A 24,004-nucleotide genomic window follows, 5' to 3' on the forward strand; every position below is an offset into this window, starting at 1 on the left:
CCATCTGCTAACTAGAGGGTAACTTTTAAAAGAACCTGTTTACGTACATATGTGTATGTGCACCTGCATATGGCATGGGTGTTATCTAAGGAGCTTACTGTCACGATGATAACATTGTGCAAAGGAAGGTGAAGATGAATGAATTGGCATACATTCTCTTGAAATATCTTTTAACATACTCAGCTGTAGGGTACTGTACCGTGGGTTGCAGTTAGTGCCATTTCTTTAATTGTTTGAAACTGATCTAAGCAAAATACTATAAAATTTATTGTAGCAAACAGCTACACCTCTGAAAGAACTACCCAGCAGAACTAAAACTGAGGATCCATTCCCAGTGTATGTAGCTCTGTCAAGCTGTATTTAGATTATAAAATGAAAACAGTCTCAGTTAAGGTTTTATTTCTAGTTGAAGACTGATTTATTTTCCTGGATTTACTGTTTTCAGTGATGCTAGGATCATGGTGACGTTTATCAGATTTAAAGACTAGAGAAGTATTGAGTGTAACCATCTTTTATAACAGTTTTTGGAATAAATCATTAAATTGACCATTTGCCCTTGCTTTTACAAATATCAACAAAAACGTAGACAGATTTAGTTGAAGTCAGGTCTATAATAATTGTCATTTAAACATGAGTTGATATATTGCTAATGAACATATGGCTATCGCTTCACTTAGCAGAATTTTTAGTTTAGTCCCATGGCCATATAATCTGCAGCACTGTCAAGTTAATACAAAGGAAGGTCCATTGTCTGCATAGCTGTAAAATGAAAGTCAGATGGTGTTGGATTTCAGTATCTATGCCTAGCAGTTCCTTTTATTGTGATAACAAAAAAAAAATTCATATGCTCCGTGGATAGCTCCTCAATTTTTTTGTTGAAATACACAGCCTATTTCTGTTACTCTGTTCACAGTTTTACTTGGTAAGTTTTCACATTCCCTAATACTTCACAAGATCTTACATTAGAACTGGGATTCCATATGCGATGTTGTTTCATTGTATGCTATTTCAGTTATGATTCTATGAAGAGTCAGAGTCTCCTGTTAGATCTTAAAAAGAACATATTGCCACTAGTTAGTGGTTTTGTTTAATGTATTCAGTCTTAATTAGAGTGGGCTTTTAGACAGCTTTGTCTCATGGCTAAAACTTGAACTGTGTTTATGGTTAAAGCAGTGTTTCTCAACCTTTTTATTTGAAGCTAGATGTGAGACCTAGCTTAAAATATTTTCATCAACCCTTCTCATTCCATAGTATTTTTTTCTATTTCCAAAGAAATTGATGTATTGGGTGGTTGTGGGCTTTGGGGCAGAGTGTGCATGTAGATGGTTTTCTTCTGTGTCTGCTGTGGAGGTGCAGCATACAAAGTAAAGACAGTGCGACAAAATTACAACTATTCTTAATACTCAGAAAATAGCAAGACAGGATAGGCTTCTAACATTATGTTTGGAGTGCAGAAGTAAAAGATGAGATACATTTCATTTCTGGATAAACACCATAAAGTAAAAAAAAAAAAGAGGAAATTTTGCACATGAGATATCAAGACAGTAGAAGCAATTTTACATAGGCTTGAAAAAAGCAAGTTACTGATGGTGGAAAGATTAATTAGAAAAATTGACCTGCATTTGGCAATTTTTGAGAATTCCCAGAATGCATGTGACTTCAATCTTCCCTCTCCCTTGATTCTTAAAATGCTATAAATTACAATTTTGTCACTGATAAACACAGCTGTTTTGTAAGTAGCTTCTTAGTAGAAAAGGCCTGATAGTTTCAGACTTGCAGCTTGCTAATGTACATAGGAGTTCAACTATTGCTATTTAACATCCCTGTTTTTAACCTGTTTTTTATGATGGCATCTTAAGTATTGGCTTCTCATTTATTTTCTGGCAGTTACTTTGGGTTTCTTATGCTATTTTATTTTTAAAGTATTTCCAAATCTGCACTTTTATTAAGCTCTTTTAAAAATTCTTAATAAGGAGATGTCATAGGGTGTCCCACTATAGGTGTAGATATGCCACACAAACGAAGGGCTACATTCTTTTGAAACTGATGCCTGTAGGGGAACTGAGGTTCATGAATAAGTGGGAAGTAGAACAGTAACTGTCATCTGTCAGTCCACTATAACTGTTCCTGACAAACAGCAGGCAGGAACCCAGTGACTAACCATCCAGCAAATCCCATCCAAACTTGCATTATTTCAAGAAACTTCTGAAAGCAATTTAGTCTTTGATTTCTTAAATTCACTGTCTCAAAGAAAAAGAGGAGGAGGGAAAAGACCAAAACTATTGCATGCTCTCTTCTATAGGACAGTGTGAGAAACTCCCAGTTCAAACCCTGTCGTCAGTCTGGCTTGTGTGTGATGGCATCGTCCTCCTTGCCAAAGAACATAATGCTCAGTTTTATTGACAGAAAGCTGAGTATCTGACCAAGAAGAGATGGTGTTCTGCTCTGTTGATTTGTGCATGCTGGGATGCTGTGCTGAAGCTGTTGAGCACATGCAAGTAATTTCAGGCCTTTTGAGAACATTAAAAGTTGGATTACATTTACAGAAAATCATCCCTTGAACCTTTGAACAGATGATATGAGAGGGAAGACTTTGCAAATTCAAGGGCAGTATCATTGTGAGTAATCTTTGAACCTGCATCTTTTTCATTAAAACACAGCTCTGGATGTTGTAGAAGTGTTTAACAATTCTTCTGCAAATTCTTTATCCCAAGTTGGTGATGACTGCACTAATGGAACAGATAGGGAAAAAATCTGGTGATCTTTTCTGAGTCAGTAACCAGGTAAATCTCAGTGATGGAACCAGTCTTTCATCTGGAAATATGTGATGTAACTAGCACTTTAATTCATTGGGACCACATCTGAGCTGGACACCCTGTGTTTCAGGTGCTGTCTTGGGCAAGGTAATCAACAACAGTGAGTCAACCTTAACCTGAGCAGTATGCTAAGTACAAGAATTACTGTCTTGCACTATAAGTTCCAGAGACCTTTCTTGACAGATAATGTCACAGAATGTGACTTTTTTTATTAATACAGAACAGAGGCTATCCCTGTTCTTGTGTTTTTCCTCACATTATGCACCTGATTTACATACTGGTACAGCTGTGAACTCTGAAAGACCAATGTTGTAATCATTTTTGACTAATACCGCTTTTGTCCCTCATTCTAGCATCCTGCTTCACACCTGTAGCAGAATCCACCTTCACACAAATGCGAGGAAAAAAGCTGTGTTTATCTTCTTACTGGAAGAACTTCCTTTTTTACAGTAACAGGTTCTTACTCTTTTGACATCTGTAGACATAAACTTTTGTGTGCGTGATCGCACCGAGCATGTTATTTGCTGGAATGATGAATGTTTGTAAATAGGGCTCAAGGGGACAGGATGCTTCGACTTGTGGATACCTTGTACAAAGCAGAAAATGCCCCACACAGACACTGAGTCTTCTAAGATCCTGTAGACATCAATGTAATAATGCGATAATAGAATTCTCTTGAAAAGAAATATAAATATTATACACTCAAAATGGGAATGCATAATAAACAGTTTGTGAATCAGAAGTGCTGTGGTCTTTGGGAAACATTCCGGTTATTCTCAGGAAACAGCAATTGACTAAACAACTCATAGCAGTTAATACTTTTAGTATTTGTGCCTTCTTTTAAAAGAAAATATTTTGTATTTTTAAATCAGGTCAGGAATACTAAGCTGCAGTGATGAAAGAGCACTGAAGTTACAAGTGTAACTTCGCTTGTGTTTACCTTACATTTTGATTATTCACTTTTTCATCTGTGAAATCTTGTTGGTGCTTCCTGGTTCACTGAAGATCTGTCTCCGAATATGGCTTTACTCTGGTATTCTTGTTGTGACCCATGTAATCTATAGTATTTCTGATTCTGCAGAGATATTCACTGAACCAGGAACATACAAGAATATGTTGAGAGTGGGGGAAAAGCTTTTATGAAAAAGTTGGATTGATTTTTAAAAAATAAATACTTATGCTGACTTCCAACCACAACATGGTTGCAGAAATACTTATCACAGATGTCTCTCTTTCACTGTATTTTTTTTATGAGATTTATTAATTGTATCAATGACCCATTTAGTTATCTTTAAAAAAATACTCTCATTAGTGTCATGCTGTCCTAAGACTTAGCTCTGTACCTAGGATCCCTACTTGCACAAATATATTATGGTCTTCCCAAGTATAATTGTTACCTCTGAATCTTCTTTCAGTTGTGAGCCCTGTATACTGATCTGTTATGTTTGTTTTGTCAATTTACATATATAAATATCCATGTATAGAAAAGCTGTATTTGGTGATTAGAAAGTTGGCTTGGCAGGAAAATGATTTTATTTTGAACCATATTAATGATCTGTTTGTACTCTAGTTAAGTACTCAGGCATTTATTAGCAGATCTTGTTTTCCACTGGACATGAGGTGACTGCTCTTTGCCCTCTGCAATGACATTACTATTTTTAAGGAGATGGGAAATCAGTCAAATGAGAGAGAGGAATGCAAATATTGCTTTCCAAAGAAATTCTAGTCCAGTCATCTGAAGAGGTGGCTGGAGAGATTCGAGTCTCCATGAAACCCTTGTGAAGGATTTGGATTCCAAATTGCATATGTCCCCAAATCTTTATCTGAGAAACCAAGCTTAAAAACATAGAGCTTACATTAAAAAAAAGGATCATAACTACATGTTGAGGAAGCAGCTTGGTAGCTTTGGGAGATTTACAGAGAAAGAAACTACATGGAGGTGACCTGTCATAAGTCATCTAAACGGAAGATATTTTGTGTTTTATTTCTATTTGCTTGTTTCTGAGAGCATTAGAAGTATATTTTTACATTTGGAAATGTTGTAAATCCACTTTATATTGTTTAGACTATATATATTAAAAAAAAGTTGTCTTGCCTCATGGTCTTTGAACATGAGGACCCTTTGAAGGGTGGGTATTAATCTACGTTTTTAGTTCCTAGTACAGTTCTTCTCACTATTCAACATTTAAATTTTCAGTCTTATGATTTCAGCTGGATTCTCGCACTGTTGCTCAGGTTGTGCTGTCCTTTATTCTGCCAGTAGCACCACTGGTGCCAGTAGAGTACCTTATTGCAGTATTTCTTGGTAGTAGAAATGATACCTGGATTTTTGAGAACGGTTGTTGTGGTGCTCTTGATTTAAAGACCAAAAGTTGTTTGTCAAGACGTGGCAATACTGGTTTGGTCTGAGTGGATGTAACTGCTGCTCACTGTTAAGAACAGGCAGGGTGACCTATAGAAACTAAGCTTTGAAGTCTCTGAACTTCTTGTGCATCCCATTATCAGCTGGTGATGGCGGAGACAGGTGATTGCTTTGCCCGAGTCTCTTTCCTGCCTACAAAACTTCATCAGAGTAATAGGGGCATCTTTCTGGTTAATGTACATTTTTAATGGTGAAACTGTAGTGTTTTATTAAAACTTATTCGGTCTGCTTAGAAGTTAGGTTAGAAAAAAATTCAGCAGCAATCTGTAGTGTTGGATAAATTGGGGTCCCAGGAGAGAAAAGCACTTTTTTGTGAATGTATGGAAAAATTAGGTCTGAGACTACCTCCCAGCAGTCTAGATTCCTAATGTTGTTTCTCCCTATTGTGTTATTTCTTTCTAATTTGTTGCAGAGACATTCCAAACTGTAAATTTTCTTTTTTAATCTTATTTTAATCTGAATGTGACACCTGATATTAGAGCAGGTAGAGCTAATGCACTTGTAATTCTTAGGTTTCATTGAACAAATTGAAATCTAAGATCATGAGCAACTTATCGGTCTCTTTTAAAAATATAAAATATCCTCTACTGTAGTGTCATTAAAACATAGCTAATAAATACAGTTGTTCGGTGAGGACTTACAAAGATTCAGTCAATATGATGGAATGATCCTCTCTTGCAAGTGTACTTTGTATCTCTTGCTTCTACATACTCATTTCATGTACATTTTAGCTCACTTGGAATCAGTTCAGAAATACTAATTTTGGAATACACCCAATATTGATTTTAGACAGTGTCCCACCTAGATTATTTATTTTAAATTTTAGTCCCAGTCTTACCAAAATATGTTTTTGACGTTTGAAGAAATCTGCCGTATTTTCCGAGATTGAGTTTTTCAGAGCTGAGCAAAAGGTATTGTTGTGGTGAAAGTGTCACCACAACTTTTTATACTGTCAAAATAAATTAACTTTTATCCACTTAAACGACATTAATCTTGAAAGTTGTGAATCTAACATGTATTTTCATGGATGAGAATGTTAGTCTTTCTTTTTAACCATTTGTTATTCCTTATGCTTTTCCTAACAGCATTCTTTACCTAACTCTGACAGTTGCTCATATTCCAAAAGTAGTAGTAAATTACCATGACCATAATAAAAGAAAATGGCATAGGCAAAACAGATGTCAAGTTTTTGTCGTAGAGAAACACCATATATTTATATGTGAAAGCCTGAAAACAAAACCAAACCAAACCTTGGGATATTACTCATGCAATAGTGTTTGTTTTCATGTTCAATTATTGATGCTCAATGGTATACTTGGAGGTCTTGCTGATACTTTTTAATGTTTAGTAGATACTTATTTAAATTTGTTTTAATTAAAAATCAGTATCTTGTCCTCTAAGTAAGCTCTTCAGATTCTGCAAAGTTGTTCCCATACTATGATTTTCCTTAACTTTTAAAATAGGAATTAGGCTGGGCTCATCTGCATTCTTTGCCCAGACTGGGCACGTGTTTTGCTGGGTTGCCTTGGGACAGGGGCTGTGTTTGGAACACTGCGATGCCGTGGGCAGTGCACACAACGTAACTGCCTTTGTTTTCATTAAAGATCCTATTTAAAGAATCAGCTCTCCTTGATCAGACCTGGTGGGTTTCCTGGAAGACAGGAGAAAGAATTTCCTGGAATAATCACATACTCTCCCGAGAGTGAAGCAGATTTCTCAGTCTCATGTGCCACTTCACATTCCTTAACCTGCTTTCCCCTAGTTTTGTTATTTTTTAAAAAAAAAATTAAATGTAGAAGAAAGTTGGGAGAACATGTAACTGCTTGTATCAAAGCTGGCTAGTGAAACCACTACGCATACTTTGACAGTTGTTTTTCACCTTATTGCGTGCTGTCCTTTGGAGGGAAAAGGCCAAACTTTGCTAACTGTTGTGATGCAAGTAGCCCATTAGTACTAATGAAGTAAATAGTGTTGTGTATTCTTCTCTGCTGCAATTTGCACTTCAGCTTTAAAAACAAGTTCTGTTGTTCACTTCTCTGATCAGTTGCTAATAGGTATGATTCCATTACAGGGATGCCTCATGCAAAATTACATGGGTTAAGTTTGACCCTAAGATAAATTATCTTTCTGAATGCATGGTATTCTCATGCATTTCTCCTCTGGAGACCTTTTTTCTCCAGAAAGGATCCTGAAATACGAATTTCACACTCAACTTCTATGAAGCTGACTGACTTGGTAGGGCTGAGAGGTACCACAAGAGCTAAGTGTCTGTTAAAAGACTTCCACTTTTCATAAGCTGGCTGCCAATGCTAAGATCAATGCTGACTCAATCCTCTGTGTTCGCATCCATATTCTGCCTTTCTGTTCCACCTTCCCCCCAACCTCCATTACATCAGACAAGTTGGAAATTTTGGTTTATCCTTTGCTGATGTTATTTTAAACCATCCCTTCCCCTGCCCATTTGCTGGAGGTTTCCATCCCCTCAATTATAGTCCTACCACAAAGACAGTTATTGAGCAGTTGTGAGAGCCAAGAGGTCAGAAACCTCCAGGGAAGAGGTAGGAGTGATCAGCTGGGGCTGGGAGCCTTGTGAAGCAGGTTTGGTCTGACCGTACAGTTTGGAGGCTTCTGCAACATGAATCGTCTGCGTGGCATCTCCTTACCCAAAGGAACATCCAGTAGGTTGAACAGTTTGTGTTCTCTTCCATACCTCGCTTTTAGCTCCAAACCAATTGCTGTTTGTATTTACGGTACAAACTTACAGCACTACAATGAGCCCTGCTCCCTTGTCTCATTTCGTACCATCCTCGAGGCCAGAAGTTGCTTGTCCTCCCGAAAGCATTGCCAATACTCTTCCCGCACATCCTTTCCCGTCCTTTCTGCCAAATTCTAAATTTTTTTCCTCTCATTCTTGCTTTACTGTTAATGTCACTAAACTGTATTCTTAATCCCAGGTCCTCGATTTATACATTGGCCCACTGCAGGGTCTTTTCCCCGTCTCGTGCCCCCTTACCTCCCCAGTCTTCCATGGAAAGGCAGGTCCTGCCACTGCCTGGGATAAGCCTGCAGTCACTCACCACTTCATGCGTTGCTGTTTGGTGCAGGGAATCACACTTGCATGCCAAATAGAGAAATACCTCCTCTTGAAAGAATACTCTAATCAGGGGTTGCAAGGCGATTCTTTGCTAATAACTAAGAAAAGGTAACAACTGATTTTTCCAGCGTCTGCATCTTTAAGGAAAAGGAACTGTAGTGTACAACTTGGTTGGACTCCAGGCACAAGAGGAAATGGGTTATAGCAGTTGTGACTGTGTGGAGCAGATGTTTTGGTTGGACTGGCTATCAACCATCTGACTCATAATAAATTGTCAGTTCCAGTAAATTCCCAGTTTTCAATTACAGTAGGTAGGATATGAGAAAACAATGCCGTTTGGATGGTGTATTTAAAGTGGTTTTGATGATAATTTTCATAAACAACTCATACTTTGTAAGAAGTTAAAGTATTTTGCAAAGGGAGCAGCTGTAAACATCAAAGCATGCAATGTAAATTTAGACTGATATGAATGAAAACTAACAAATGGTTGTTTAGACAGTGCTGATACAATTAGATGTAGGTTTTTAAGTTTTACTTTGGAGTCTTGTGATACCTGAAGTTCTTTCCTTAAGTTTTTTTAGGGAAAAAAATTTCTAAATGCCTTCAAACTTCCATTTTCATCTGTTCTATGCTGCATTTGTATTTTCACATGGCCTCTTGTTCTCGAGTTCCAAAACTTTCATTTGCACTAGCTAAATAAACAAAGGGTAAATTAGAATAAAATACTACGAGCTTTTTCTTTATGCTTTTCTTTGTGAAAAGTTTTATTTATTCTTGTAAGTTGTTGCTAGAAGGTCTCTGCAATAGGAAAAAGCCTATGGGTTGAAAATCTTTAGGTGTCTTTTTGTTGTTCCTTTCTTACCACATTGCTTTACTATGTATCTTTTGCATTTCCACAGCACTTTGGAGGCTTAGTCAAGGATCAGTCCACACTGTGCAAAGTGTTTTGTAAACATAGGAAACCCTTTGCAGTTTTTGAGCAAGAAAACTATTTATTTTCAGTGTTAAATGGTGTATCCATTTTTTTCCTGTTTGATTTGGATGGGCATTTTCTGAAATGAGGAAAAGTTGTTTTTTTTTTTAAAGAAATATGACAGCAAGATGGCAGAAAGACACCATGAAGATCTGTGTTGGATCTTTTACATTGCAGTGTACTAGAGGTGGTGGGTTTTTGGGGGGTTTTTTGCTATCAAGCATGAGACTGTTGTGGAAAAACTAATAGGTGTGCATTATCACATGCTTAACTAATGATTTCAAACATTTTTACAAACATTCCGTTTTTAAACCTCAACATTCCTGTGGCCCAGGATGTGCTCTCCATTCAGGGGAAGTTCATTTTAATAATACCTTCTGGAGAGTCTTTTGTGGAGAAAGTTCTGTGAGTATAAAATGGTACTTTACTGTGGCAGTTCTAACCTTGGATGGTAACATTTATAGAAAATTTTCATTCTTAATTTTTACACAATCAATTTCTCTTAAATATAAAATTATTTTTTTTAAATAAAATCCTCTAACATTAAGTGTTGCGAGTTAAACACAAATTATGAGAAGGGACATGGCTACTTAAATATTAAAAAATGTGTTGTGACTTAGTTCAACAGCCTCTTTTTTTCCTAAAGAGAATAATACTGCCAAAGCAATTGGATGTCACTCTCTCTTTTGAAGCCAACTGAAAAATAAAAACAGAGGTGATTTTTGCTTTGCTGCTCTGTTTAAATCTGGCCTGTTCTTTGAGAGAAATATGCACACAGAAATGGGAAAGGGGAAAACACTGCCTGGGCAGAGTTTGATAAGCATCAGAAGAACCTTTGCCTTTGGATGCTTTGCTGTAATGGAAGGATCTCAGCCCCTGTTCTGGGGAAATATCTACAAAGATGAATCCTGATAGTACCAGGCAAAGACATTTGTTTGTAGAGATGACCAGGAGAGAGGTCACTGAAGGAGTTAAGTTGTGACTGGCACAGACAACATCAAAAAGGTCTATTAGTTAAAAAGCTTTCCACAGTTTATCTGAAAGACATGTGGTTTTGGTTTAGTTTTATAAACGGCAATTTTAACAGACATACTAGAGTTGAATGCAGTTCCACCAAGCAGATGCTTGCATAAATAAAAGTGACAAAGTCTGAAAGGAATAAACAGTATGGTGTTGGATACAGAGGGACAAAACTGTAAATCTGTGGCCACCTGAGCAATAAAGTTGAGCGACTTCATGGTGTCACTGCGTTACATATTTTGAAAACCTACAGGAATGCTGATTTTTTTTTTCATCTTTTTTAAGTTGCAGTTTTCATTTCTCAGATATGTGGGCCAAAAATACGCATCCGTTTCAAAAGTGGTAGTTACAGAAGAATGCCAGTTTCTGTACTCAAACTTGTATTGGGCAGTAGCTGTGTGAACGTAATGCAGTGCTGTGCTGGCAACAGTAGTTGCAGTGGTGTTTGTTATGTTATTTTTGTAAATTAAAAATACCATGTTTCAGTTTATTGCTCTTTGTGCACACATCATGTTATTGCAGCTTAACATGCAAAGATGCCATGATGATTTATGTTGTGTGTTTGTTTTTTTTTTCCTGGCATGAGTCGTCATATTAAAGAAGCCACTAGTGAGTGTAGAAAATATCATGTAATGTTATTGCATGGGTTAATGGATGCTGTAGTGGTGTTCACGTAATCTGTTTTGGGGTTGGGATTTGGTGGGGTTTTTTTCCTTGTTTTTATTTTCTTTGATCAGTGAGCACCTGGGTGGTGTTCTAGAAACTGGTCTTATACATGGTGTCGACCTGTGTGTGGACATCAATTTAAGCACTAATACTAAATGCAAGATTAAAAACTTTGGTTTTGTCCATGTAGCTTGTAAAATGCATGTAGTTTCTATTCTGTAAAAACTAGTTATTTGAAAAGAATTACAAACAAAATAGTATGGTCTCAGAAGAACTGTGTATGTTCATGAGTGAATGTATTATATCATCTTGGCATTATTGTCATCTCTTGAAGAATGCCCATTAAAATTAAAACTTTTTAATGATTAGCTTTACTGCTTTATCTGTCTTAATAGTTCTTTTCACTTGGTTGACAATTAGCAAATTAATGGGAAAAAGCCAGTTCATGTCATACTCAGCTTCAGGAGTGAAAGCTGTTCCTTATTTAAATTTTATTCCTTAATGATGGGAATATATGAAATACTGGGGAAAAGGCTGGAGGGGGGATTGCACTCTTGGCTATTTTTTGTTGTTATTTGTCTTGTTGAAAAATGTTTTGTAATCTGTGTTGGTTCTTCTACTGTGGATGATAGTACCACTTGGAAACATAACACTGTCTGTTGCTGTTACAGGCAACCATGTCATATAATCCCATCCATAAACTGATCATACCCCAACAAGATAGCAGCTAGTTTTGTCCTCACCACTTACAAGGAGGTTAAAACCGTGTTCTGATTTCCAGCCATAGTGTGCTCGTGACCGTTTTATAGGCATTTCTGAGAGTACACTTTTCTTTCAGCTGTCAGAAGTGAGCTGCACACCAAGGCAGAATGTAAGAAAACACTGTCAGCTCTGTCTCATTTTTCATGTAAGACAATTAGGCTTTTTTAAGACCCGTTCTTCCCTGCAGCTTATCACTAAGTTTCTTGGCGTGTTGTGTTCTGCACGTAATAGCTGGTATGCAGCTAGCCTCTCTGGACATTAACAACTTCAGTCCTGCCAAAGCTTCAAATGGCACGAGATTGTCTTCCTGAAACCACTCAGCAGTCACTTTTTTTTTCCCTTCTCCCCAGCTAGGGCAGGGTCTCTTAACAATGTTTAAGCGGTTTGCATGTTCCTTCCTCACAGCTGCGTGTGGGACAGAGCACAGCAGGGCATACTGCACCATGTTGATCCTGCTCTGAGAACATATCTGCTGGGTTATCTGTTTCCTCTTGTATTTTTCCAAAACGAATAAAAACAAATGCATCTTGGCAAGTTGCTATGCACATATGCACAAACATGTTAAGGTGCTTCTTTGTGAGCAGCAAGTGGCACCGTATTACTTGCTGTCAATGAAGGTGGTTGCACTGCTAACTCATTGCTTTCTAACTAGATGTCAAGAGGTTAAATGAAGTTATATGTAGCAGAAATACACTCTTTTGTACTGTATGTGATTTATGAACTGGGGAGGTGTGAGGTCCTAACTGGAAACACTTTGTTCTACCTGATCCCAAAACCGTAGCTGATTGTTCTGATACAAAGAAAGATTAAACTGTGAGTGCATTAAGATTGACTGTCATGGTATTTAGCATGGATTTTTTTTTTTCTTTCAGTAGTTTTTTATAGAGTGTGCAATTTTTGCAGAAAGTAACGCATGGGTTTAATTTGCAGGAAACTTGGAGACAGTGACTTCTAGATACAAATTTCTGATCGCATAAACATTTTTCATCCACAAGAGGAATAAGAGTTGAGTACAGCAGAAATTTTGGACCATATGCTATTTGAAAAAATAACAAAAAAAATCAGTGATATTGTAACATTTAAAAAATTCTGTGGCATTTGCATCTGATGTTAGTGTTAAACCAATAATTCTTAAAAAATAAATTGCATCTTTACTAAAATACATAGTTCATTTAATGGAAGAAGAACTACACTACTGTATATTTGCTAACACAGCAGTTTTGTTCTCATACTTTAAAGGAAATTAAGCATGGCAGAATACCTTTTAAATACTAATATTGTAAGAAAGAATAGATTTGCAACCTGCTTTTCAGTGATTGCACTTTAGATTCCTCAAGTGTCTCCTAAATAAATTGGTATTTGAATTACTACTTGTTATCTGTAGGCTTATAAGTACTCAGTTTGTTATTTGCCATTTTATATTAATTATTTTTTTATGTACAGGATGTGAATGAAGATCCTGGAGAAGATGTTGCACTTCTGTCCGTTAGTTTCGAGGATGCAGAAGCTACTCAAGTTTTTCCTAAGCTGTATCTCTCCCCGCGTATCGAACAGTAAGTGAGACAGGGTTTTTTTTCTGGAGTGTTCATTCTATTTCATCTTTGAACTTTTCAATTTGTTCCTTATATCTGTGAGAAATGTTGGCTAGGTGATAACGTGCTATTGCTTTAAATTGCATAGAGTCATAATGATTACTGCAAGTGTATGTGTGGTGGAGAAATGACAGATCTTTCGGCTAGTTTTGTATCTATGGCTGGATCGCATATGGGTGAAGAAAAGTCATCACTGGCTACATGTGATATTCTTGTAGCATCATAATCTATGAAAATTATGCTGTGTTTTCCTGTAGCAGTATGTTTTGAGTGCCTCCTACGGTACAGCATGTTGATAGGTTTTTTTTGGGGGGGAGTCTTTAATTTCTTTTTCTTCTGGGAAGGTAAGTTCTCTGTGTAAACATAATACCTTTGAATAAAGTATTGTTGTAGAAGCTAAAGGGCTTTATTAACTGTGTTTTTGAAATTTGCAGTTTTGGTAAGTTACTTATTTCAGGAGAGTATCTGAATATTTCATTTTAAGATTGGTGACCCCTACCGATCTTTTTACCAGTTGGCAAACAGGTTTGCTGAGAAACAAATTTCTACTCCTAAAATGGAAGGGTGAGGATTAGAAATCAGTCTGCTTTCATTAGATTTCTCTTCCTCCATTTCTGGGATTAAGAATGTCTTAATGCTCCTCCTTGCCTTCAATATCTCAGTCTTGTAATACCTGGTTCAAAAAAGTAACTACATTAGACTGTTGAGGTATACGACAGTCAAGCTGGTCTAGCATTGTTTCGGTGATGCTTTGTTTTTCTGGTTAATAGTGCAGTGGCTTTCCTCTGAACTGGTGATGACACTTCTGGGTAGAGAGGAAAAGATGGGAAATACTGACTACCACAGTTTTATAACAACTCAGTGATAAAGTTTGTGTGAGTGAAGGAACATGTTATCTTGACATTTTGCTCAACAGAGCATTGGTCTGGATAAACTGTTGGATGCAATTTAAAAAACAAAACCCAAGATTTGATTTAGGTAAGAGCATAAGACTTCCCAGATATTTTACTTAAGAAAACGTAGGTTACACATGCACGTGGAAACACACACACACAATATATTTAGCAGCTTTTACATTTTCATATTTTTTATCAATTCACTACTTTTTGTCAATATTAGTTGAGGGAATAATTGTAGTCAAACATGTAATTACCCTTCCATGTCCCAAAGGATTCTTCTGCTCAGCTGCTGTTAAAAGCAAGAGGGCTGTCACTAGCTTCCATTGTATTTTTAGCTTTCAACTTTTTTTCAGTTGATTCTTAAGTGTATTTCAGGCCACCCAGGTATGTCTAAATGACCCATGTGCTAATGAACACGTTGCTTGTTTTCCCACTTTCTATAGAATCTTTATAAAGATGTTAACCTCTTGATACCAAGCAGGATAGCAATACAAAGGAGCACTTTGTCTTCCTACAAGTATTGCATTTTCTGGCAGTGCCCTAAAGAATATCTGATTTTAGATGTGTGTTGTAAAGCAATATAACAGGAAGATATTTGGGTGGTGTTAGTACATATCTGACATGGCTGATGTATTTATGGCTTTGTCATTTATAGCTTATGTAGTCATGTTAAAATCATGGCAGTGAACCCTGGAGTTCCATGCCACACCTTGTCACGTTATCTGTGTATCAGAGTTGAGATACTTTACTCATCTAATTCAATCTGTCCTGATGCATTTGTAAGGTATTCACCACAGTATCCAGGTACTGGTAACCCATAACACCAGAGTTGCTTGTGAGCTGTTGTACCTTCCTTTACTTTACTGGCTACTTTTTATGTTCCATGAAAAAATGTATGGGTATGTTTTCAATGTTTCTTCGATTGCGCTTTAAAAACAAAGGTTATAGTTGTCCTTTGTTCTTTCCCAAAACCTATCTCTGCTCTGTTTAGCAGAGGCTGACAGTCTAGATATTTAACTTTCCAGTGTTTGGGAACTGAAGCAACAATGCGTACTTCTTTATACTTTTTGCCAAAAGTACAAAAAGCCTCAAGATGCCCTGAGGATTAGTTTAATGACTTGAGGCCATGGCATGTTACATTTGAATTGCATTCTGCTTATAAAATTTCTTTCCTGCTGCTAACAGTAATTGCATCTACAAAAGCCATGTAAGCAAATTACCAGTGTATTTTTTTATGCAGCAGATTTTGAGGTGGAGTAAGTAGTCGTTGACAGTTCCCAACATAACGTTTCCAAGTACTCAACAAAACAGGAAAAATACCGAATTCCCACAATTAGTTTGCTAATACTAAACTCCGTTCACCTTAGGAAGAACAAGCAAACAGGAATAGCATTTTCCTGACGTATGAAAAAAAGCTTTGAGATAGAAATGTTTCAGCTTTGTAAAGAAATAAGAGCAAAGAGCCTCTTTGTGTAACGTTAGTTATCTCCTGCTTTCCCAAGAGATTTCATTGCTTTTGTGCTCTACCATATAAACATGATTCCCACATTGCATTTTCTAAAAATGATACATACCCACAGATCTTGTCAGCGAATTTGAGCCCTAGCAATATGAATATCATGTTTTTGCTTTGAAGGGTTATTGTAAAGCACATTTGCTCTATTTTTGGATGGATGGTAAACATACTGGTAAGGCTTTGACTGCTCTTTGTCATAGACTCTGGAAGAGAGATTTGCAAAATGAGGGGAATGTCCACTTTTTAGGCTTCGGGGCTAAGACATTAGTACATGGGTTGGCTTAAAAAGAAGCTTACATTAAAGCAGGGTGTAACAATGCAGTAGTGTTGGGGCTCATTTGAGTCAATATCGGTGCTCCATTGACTTGTGTGGTGTGCTATCTGGCTGCAAGAGTGTTAAGTCCGGTTCTTACAGTAAAAACACCCAACCCTACACTTAGGGATGGGAGGGTTTTATGTTAGTTCATAAAAATCTCAGCGATAATTAATCTTAACTGTGCCTGGTTTAATTCTTCCATTAAAACCTGTGAATGTAAAAACATTCCTTTAAATACTAATTGTTCAAAACATACTAACAGCAGTTTCTAGTTAGTGTTTCCTTAATTTGAAATCAATCACTTAAAAAAGCTTTAATTTTATAATTTTAAGAGTTCTTTTTCTTTATTGCACTGCATGAGTAATCAGATACAGTGCTGGTAACAGTTGCTTTTAATGATTTAAAAAATCAGATTAAGTTAAAATTAAAAGGGGGGTATTTAAGATACGTGTTTTGTTTAAAAACTACTGTCATAGCTGTAGTATCATAAAAACAAGTTTCTGCACACTTCTGGAGGAAGTGGTAAGCTCGGAAACCCCATAGACTGACCACCCAACTTGAGAGGATGGTGTTTGTCAGCATCCATGAGTGTGTGTCCCCGGCTCGTCCTGTTCTTCCTCCTACCTCGGGGTGCAGGACTGACCGAAGGATGCTCTTCATCCCCTGCTGGCAGCTGCTGTGCTTTGGGGAGCGGGCCAGGGAGCTGAGCAGTGTCAGTACCTGAGGCCCCTCGCTTGCTCATCCACCTGGCCTCCTCCTGCAGCTAAGTAGGCACAGACGTATTCTGAGGCTGCTTCTGCACTCCTCTGTGCGACGAGGAGCTACTGGGGTCCTTACCCTGTATGTCTCTGTCGCCTTTCTGTGCGTTACTCGTAATGACTCTAAACCTGTTGGTAGAAAGCATCTTGCTCAAAATTATTTTTCTAGTGGAAGTATACAAGGTATTTGTATGGGAAGGATATTTATAAGAAAAATACCCATCATATCTTTGTTTTCCATTTATTAAAAATCACAAGACACTAAATCCAAGGAGTCGGTGCAAGACTGAACAGCTAATTTCTGTACTAATGCTTAAAAATGTGTGTCAGCATAGTACACATGAATGTGGATCAGAAGGTGTGGATTTTTTTTAGAAAAAGTAATGTATATATTTTTTTCCCTTTGTGAGTTGCCCATGCTAAAGAATATAAAAATGGGATTTTCTCGGTTTACATTTTAAGAAAAAAAGATATAAGAGTAGAAACACTGTTGCTCAGTGAAAGCTGTGTTCCCTGGATTCGCAGAAATAATCCTGCAATAAACACTGCTGTCCTGGAGGGTTTTTCTCTCATAAATACATGGACGTGAATATGCTAAGAAGACCAGCTGTCAGTAGAACTTGTTTTGCTTAAATGGATCAGGCTCCATGCTTTGGGGACTGACATGGTCATTTTTCACTGGTCTGGGAGCTGTGCCAGAGGGTTCTTAGTGACCGAGGGTGGTATGCAGAGTTCGGTGACTGCGTTTAACCTTCTCATATGGGCAGGGGAGAAGAACAAGAACCTGGTCTGAACTCTTAGACTTTGAATGTTTCTGTATGTTTTTCACTGGGGAAAAAAAAAATAGAAGAAAAAAAAACGTGTATTTGCTTTAAGGTGTTTCCTAGATTTTACCTGCCCTTTCTGCTGGGAGTTGGAAAACCACAGAGTATTATCAATTTACTGCCAGGTACCGCCTCTTGCTGTGTTTGAGATGCAAGGGTGTTGTGAAGGGCTTTACCTTTAAAGTTGGCATGCCATAATGCTGGGTGTGTGTCACCGGTTGAAGCCTGCTGTTTCAGAATGATTATGAATCACACAGAATCATTATTAATATTATTTTCATTAAAATTGGAAAAGACCTTTAAGATCGAGTCCAACCATCAACCCAACACCACCATGCCCACTAAACCATGTCCTGAAGTGCCACGTCCACATGTTTTTTGAACACTTCCAGAGATGGTGACCACCTCCCGGGGCAGCCTGTTCCAATGCTTGACCACTCTCTCAGTAAAGAAATTTTTCCTAATATCCAATCTAAACCTCCCCTGGCGCAACTTGAGGCCATTTCCTCTCGTCCTATCACTAGTTACTTGGGAGAAGAGACCAACACCCACTGCGCCACAGCCCCCTTTCAGGTAGTTGTAGAGAGCAATAAGGTCTCCCTTCAGCCTCCTCTTCTCCAGACTGAACAATCCCAGTTTCCTCAGCCGCTCCTCATAAGACTTGTGCTCCAGGACCCCTCACCAGCTTCGTTGCCCTTCTTTGGACACACTCAAGCACCTCAATGTCCTTCTTGTAGTGAGGGGCCCAAACTGAACACAGTATTCGAGGTGTGGCCTCACCAAGTGCCGAGTACAGAGGCACAATCATGTCCCTACTCCTGCTGGCCACACTATTTCTGATACAGGCCAGGACGCTGTTGGCCTTCTTGGCCACCTGGGCACACTGCTGGCTCATGTTCAGCTGGCTGTCAACCAGCACCCCCAGGTCCCTTTCCGCCAGGCTGCTCTCCAGCCACTCTTCCCCAAGCCTGTAGCGTTGCATGGCGTTGTTGTGGCCAAAGTGCAGGACCCTGCACTTGGCCTTATTAAACCTCATACAGTTGACCTCTGCCCATCGATCCAGCCTGTCCAGATCCCTCTGCAGAGCCCTCCTACCCTCCAGCAGATCAACACTCCCACCCATCTTGGTGTCATCTGCAAACTTACTGAGGGAGCACTTGATCCCTCATCCAGATCATCGATAAAGATGTTGAACAAGACCGGCCCCAGAACCGAGCCCTGGGGAACACCACTTGTGACCGGCTGCCAGCTGGATTTAACACCATTCACCACAACTCTCTGGGCTCGACCGTCCAGCCAGTTCTTTACCCAGCGAAGAGTAAACCTGTCTAAGCCATGAGCTGCCAGTTTCTCCAGGAGAATGCTGTGGGAGACACTGTCAAAGGCTTTACTAAAGTCCAGGGAGACAAATAAGTACACAGTCTCTAAATGAGTGGTCATATTCAGGCCTTTTTGTATGTCCATCTGTGTAGAAGACAGAATTACAAAGGTCTTCTATTTGGCATATTAAAAATGTCTTTATTCACCTGAGTTGATTATGTCAGTAGAATTGTTAGTAGACAGCCAAGATAGTCCATGACTTCTTCAAATCCCGGAGCATCTTTGCAGACATGGGAAGCCGGAATGACTGTTGGTCTGCAGGTCTTTCTCTTCTATTAAGCCTAGTTTGGTCATGCCTCTACACAATGCCTGGCCAGTAAGTCAGTGATAATCTCCTGCTTGCTATATGTGCCTTGTCCCCATCATCCAAATCTTCTGAAACTGTAGCTAGTACCGTAACCTGATTTCCAGTATAGCTCTGCTTTGCAACTCTTCCTGTGTCCTAAAAATCATCTGTTTTGCTGCAGCCACCTTTTGATGGCCTGTTGACAGCTCCAGAAGACATCAGGGTAGACTGGGATTGACAGTCAAAACAGATCGACTTGTTCTTTTATCCCAGGTGTTCAACTGTACTGACTGTTCCTTTTTTTTTCTGAAGCTGATACAGAACAATTAGTGAAAATAGTTGTAGAAGAGCTAAGATTATGTGTCCATCATCTAAATGGTGCTTTAATGCTGGATATGTTAATCCTGTCCTTAAATGGGTCGATTAGTGAGATTTTTAAGATGGTTTTCTTTCAGTTAAGAGACTAAGCAGTTGCACCTAATCATGGAGGTATGAAATACTTGACAGTTTGGTGGGACTGATTTTGTTGCTAGGTAATGAGGTACCAGTTTCTCTGTATAGTGGATAAGGGGCAGTTGGTGTGATCTATGCTCTGTGGCAGTCCGGAGTTCAGTATTGCCTCTAGGCTTAGAGCAAAATTTTGAATGTTGGGAAGGATTTGTGTCTTCCTGGAGGTTTTGTCATGTTTCTTACAGAGTGCCAGCCTGTATGCATTAGGTTCTGTAATCTGATGGTGGAGGGGGTATTTTTACATGATATGTCAAGTACTTTGCCCCTTAAAGGATTTTCTTGTATAGTAGAAAAATACGTATAGAAAATTGAATTAATAAGAAATTACAAAAGAAAACCAAAACATGATTCAAGACAGCCCTTTCCAACTCCCTTCCTCTACATACTTCTGACTAGAGTGGAATAGTCTACAGAAATTTCAGTAGTTCTAAACATACTTGTTTCCTTTAAATACAAATCTTTCCATTAAGGTGTTGCATTTTTTCACTTGTGTACCTATAGTTTATTTCAGGCTACCGTAATTAAACACACAATTCTGTTTCATGTTATGCTGTCATATGCTATGATGATAACATGTTTCATTGCAATAATCCACAATTCAAACAGGCATTTCTAAGTGCCATTGTGAAGCTGTACTCTTCGAAAATATCCTCCTCAGCGTTTTTACTGTGGTATCACTGCTTCTAGGTGTGTTTAGACTCCTACAAAGAGTGATAATGATGGAAAAAGGGAACAGAGTAATTTCTCCCTAGGACATCAGACATAATTCATAAAGGTGTTCTTGGTTCTTTACTGTTGCCCATATGTTTAGACATGTACCTTTTGTACAGTAAGATTGTCGGAAGCACTTTTAATTAGTCAAAACTAATTCTGGCAATGACATTGAAAATTGCTGTCATCTCAGTTACTAACTAGGCCAGTACTTAGTACCTTTGAAATCTTCCCCTGCATGTGCAGTAGGGATTTTCTTTTTAAAATTATTTTCTTAGATTGTGTTTACTTTCCTACTGAAATTCATTTTCCTTTTGTAAAAACTCTCACTTTTCTTTTGATACATCAAATGTTTTCGGCTTTTCTATTGCCTATGTTGTTTTTACCGTTTGGGGAGTTTGAGGGTATTTTTATTGCCATTCGGACATCCCTGGTGCAGTACTGAAGTGCCTTTCTCAGATATTTCCCCAAGATGTCAAAGCACACACAGCAAATTTCAGCTTCCTTTCCTGAAATGTTTTTGTAGGATTCTGCTGAACAGAATCAATCCATGTTAGTACCGAACTGTGTCTGTCACAGGTGGCAGGATTTTTTTCATACCTAAGAATTAATAAGAATCTTTTGGGGTTTCTTTATGTAGAACCTCTTGTTCTAAAAAAACCGTGGGCCAACTGTAGGGCCTTGAAATGTTTTCCATAAAACTAGTTAAGCTGACCAGAGAAATTTGAAACGTCATCTTTTTTTATTCTATGCCTTGTGATATGGCAGTAATAGAGCAAGCAGGAGGGTCTGGTAACTGGGATTGAATGTTAACCTAAAAAATTCCTAACTAGGCGTTTCTTGAAAATGCAATGAAAAAATCAGGTCCTACCTGAATTGTAAAATCTATATGTAGGGAAACTTAACTTGAAGTTTGTTTAGGGCTAAGTTAATTGTGGTTTGATGGATAATGTGCTGCTGTTAAAAACTACTTTAAAAAACAACAACAATTAAATACAGAGTTGCTGGGAAATCACAATTAAATCAGTAATTCCTCTGTTGTTAAACATGCTTAATTCCACAGACTGTCTCTTTGGAATGAAATAATTCTTGCAGAAGAAAAGTGTGTCAAAGTTATTGACTGCATTGAATTTTAAAATTATCTGACAAGTTTGAGGGTCCTGCCAGTTTATCCTTAAATGTAATCACATGAGCAGGTCATGGAGGGTTTTTCTTTAAGCTCGAAGCAGAGCTTTAGCTGTTCAACTATATAGATTCTAACTGGGTATTAATTACCAAAACTGACAAAGAGTAGTTACAATGAGTTAATTAGAATTTGTCTTGGCAGCAGATGCAGTGAGTATAGAAAGACACATTTACTCAACAGTTATGAAAACTCAGTTTTCCTAGAGGACACTTTGAACCCGCTTTTGTTGCTGCGTGGGTATTTTTCCCAGTTCTTGATGTAAATCCAAACCCACCACTACAGAACGTGATACCATCTTTTAACAGAGTACACTTTACTGAAGCTGATTTTTGCGTATTTGAGATGTGTGGCTTGCTTTCTGCATATGGTGACTAAGTCACTTGTTTTCAGAGAATTCCACTCTAATTGCTATCTGTGGATGGAGCTGAACTTGGCAAGGGACAGAAAGAATAATAAGAAGGGCTTCTATAGGTATGTTACCCAGAAAAGGAAAGTCAAAGACAGTGTACCCCCCTTGATGAGCAAGACTGGCAAACTAGTAACAACGGATGAGGAGAAGGCTGTGGTACTGAATGACTTCTTTACCTCACTCTTCACTGGCAGTGTCTCTTCCCACACCTCTTGAGGGGATGGACTGCCAGATAGGGACTGGAGGAGCAAAGTCCCTCCCAGTGTAAGAGGGAATCAGGTTCATTAGCACCTGAGGAACATGAACATGCACAAGTCTATGGGACCTGATGAGATGCATCCCAGAGTCCTGAGGGAATTAGCTCATGTAATTGACAAGCCACTCTCCATGATATTTGAAAAGTCATGGCAGTCAGGTGAAGTTCCTGGAGACTAGAAAAAGGGAAACATTGCACCCATTTTTAAAAACAGTTGAAAGGAGGACCCTGGGAACTACTGACTCATCAGCCTCACCTCTGTGCCTGGGAAGATCATGGAACAGATCCTCCTAGAAGCTATGCTATGGCACATGGAGGACAGGGAGGTGATTCAAGAGAGCCAGCATGGCTTCACCGAGGGCAAGTCCTGCCTGACCAACCTCGTGGCCTTCTATAATGGAGTGACGACAAGGGAGGTGACAAGGGAAGAGCTACCAATGTTGTCTATCTGGACTTCTGTAAGGCCTTTGACACAGTTGCCCACAACATCCTTCTCTCTCAGTTGGCAAGATATGGATTTGATGGGCGTACTGCTCGGTGGATGAGGAATTGGTTGGATGGTCACATCCAGAGAGTAGTGTTCAATGGCTCAATGTCCAAATGGAGATCGGTGACAAGCTGTGTCCCTCAGGGGTCCATACGGGGACCAGTACTCTTTAATATCTTCATCAATGACATAGTGGGATAGAGTGCACCCTCAGCAGGTTTGCAGATGACACCAAGCTGAGTGGTGCGGTTGACATGGCTGAGGGATGGAACGCCATCCAGAGGGACCTGGTCAAGCTTGAGGAATGGGTCCATGTGAACCTCAACAAGGCTAAGTGCAGGGTCCTGCACCTGGGTCAGGGCAACCCCCAGTATCAATACAAGCTGGGGGATGAAGGGATCAAGAACAGCCCTGACAATAAGGACTTGGAGGTACTGGTGGATGAGAAGCTGGACATAAGCCAGCAATGTGCACTCACAGCCCAGAAAGACAACCGTATCCTGGGCTACGTCAAAAAAATTGTGGCCAGCAGGTCGAGGGAGGTGCTCCTCTACTCTGCTCTGGTGAGACCCCACCTGGAGTCCTGCGTCCAGCTCTGGAGCCCTCTGCACAGGAAAGAGATGGACTAGAGTGGGTCCAGAGGAGGGCCACAAAAATGATCAGAGGTCTGGAACACCAGCCAACACAATTTCTTCACCGAGAGGGTGGTCAAGCATTGGAACAGGCTGCCCAGGGAGGTGGTGAAGTTGCCATCTCTGGAAGTGTTCAAAAAACGTGTGGATGTGGTGCTTCAGGACATGGTTTAGGGAACATGGTGGCACTGGATTAATGGTTGGACTTGCTGATCTTGAAGGTCCTTTCCAACCTTAGTGATTCCGTGATTCTTCTGTGAAGAAAGGTTGAGAGAGTTGGGATTGTTCAGCCTGGAGAAGAGAAGGCTCTGGGGAGACCTTATTGCAGCCTTCCAGTACTTAAAGGGGGCTTATAAGAAAGATGGGGACAGACTTTTTAGCAGGGCCTGTTGTGACAGGACAAAGGATAATGTTTTTAAACTAAAAGAGGGTAGATTTTGACTAGATATAAGGAAGAAATATTTCACAAGGGAAGTGGTGAAACACTGG

General features: G+C 38.9%; 1 protein-coding gene across 1 annotated transcript in view; it reads left to right on the top strand.

The window, feature by feature from the left end:
- Positions 1-24,004, top strand: part of BABAM2 (BRISC and BRCA1 A complex member 2) — a gene marked incomplete at its 3' end in the record, with an annotated part of 169,350 nt that overhangs the window by 74,232 nt on the left and 71,114 nt on the right. The window contains exon 6 of the mRNA XM_081997965.1: positions 13,197-13,306. Within this exon, the coding sequence (XP_081854091.1) occupies positions 13,197-13,306 (110 nt within the window). The remainder of the gene's footprint in view (positions 1-13,196; positions 13,307-24,004) is intronic.

This window comes from Phaethon aethereus (assembly GCF_964289735.1).
Source record: "Phaethon aethereus genome assembly, chromosome: 3".
In the NCBI taxonomy this organism is placed as follows: domain Eukaryota; kingdom Metazoa; phylum Chordata; class Aves; order Phaethontiformes; family Phaethontidae; genus Phaethon; species Phaethon aethereus.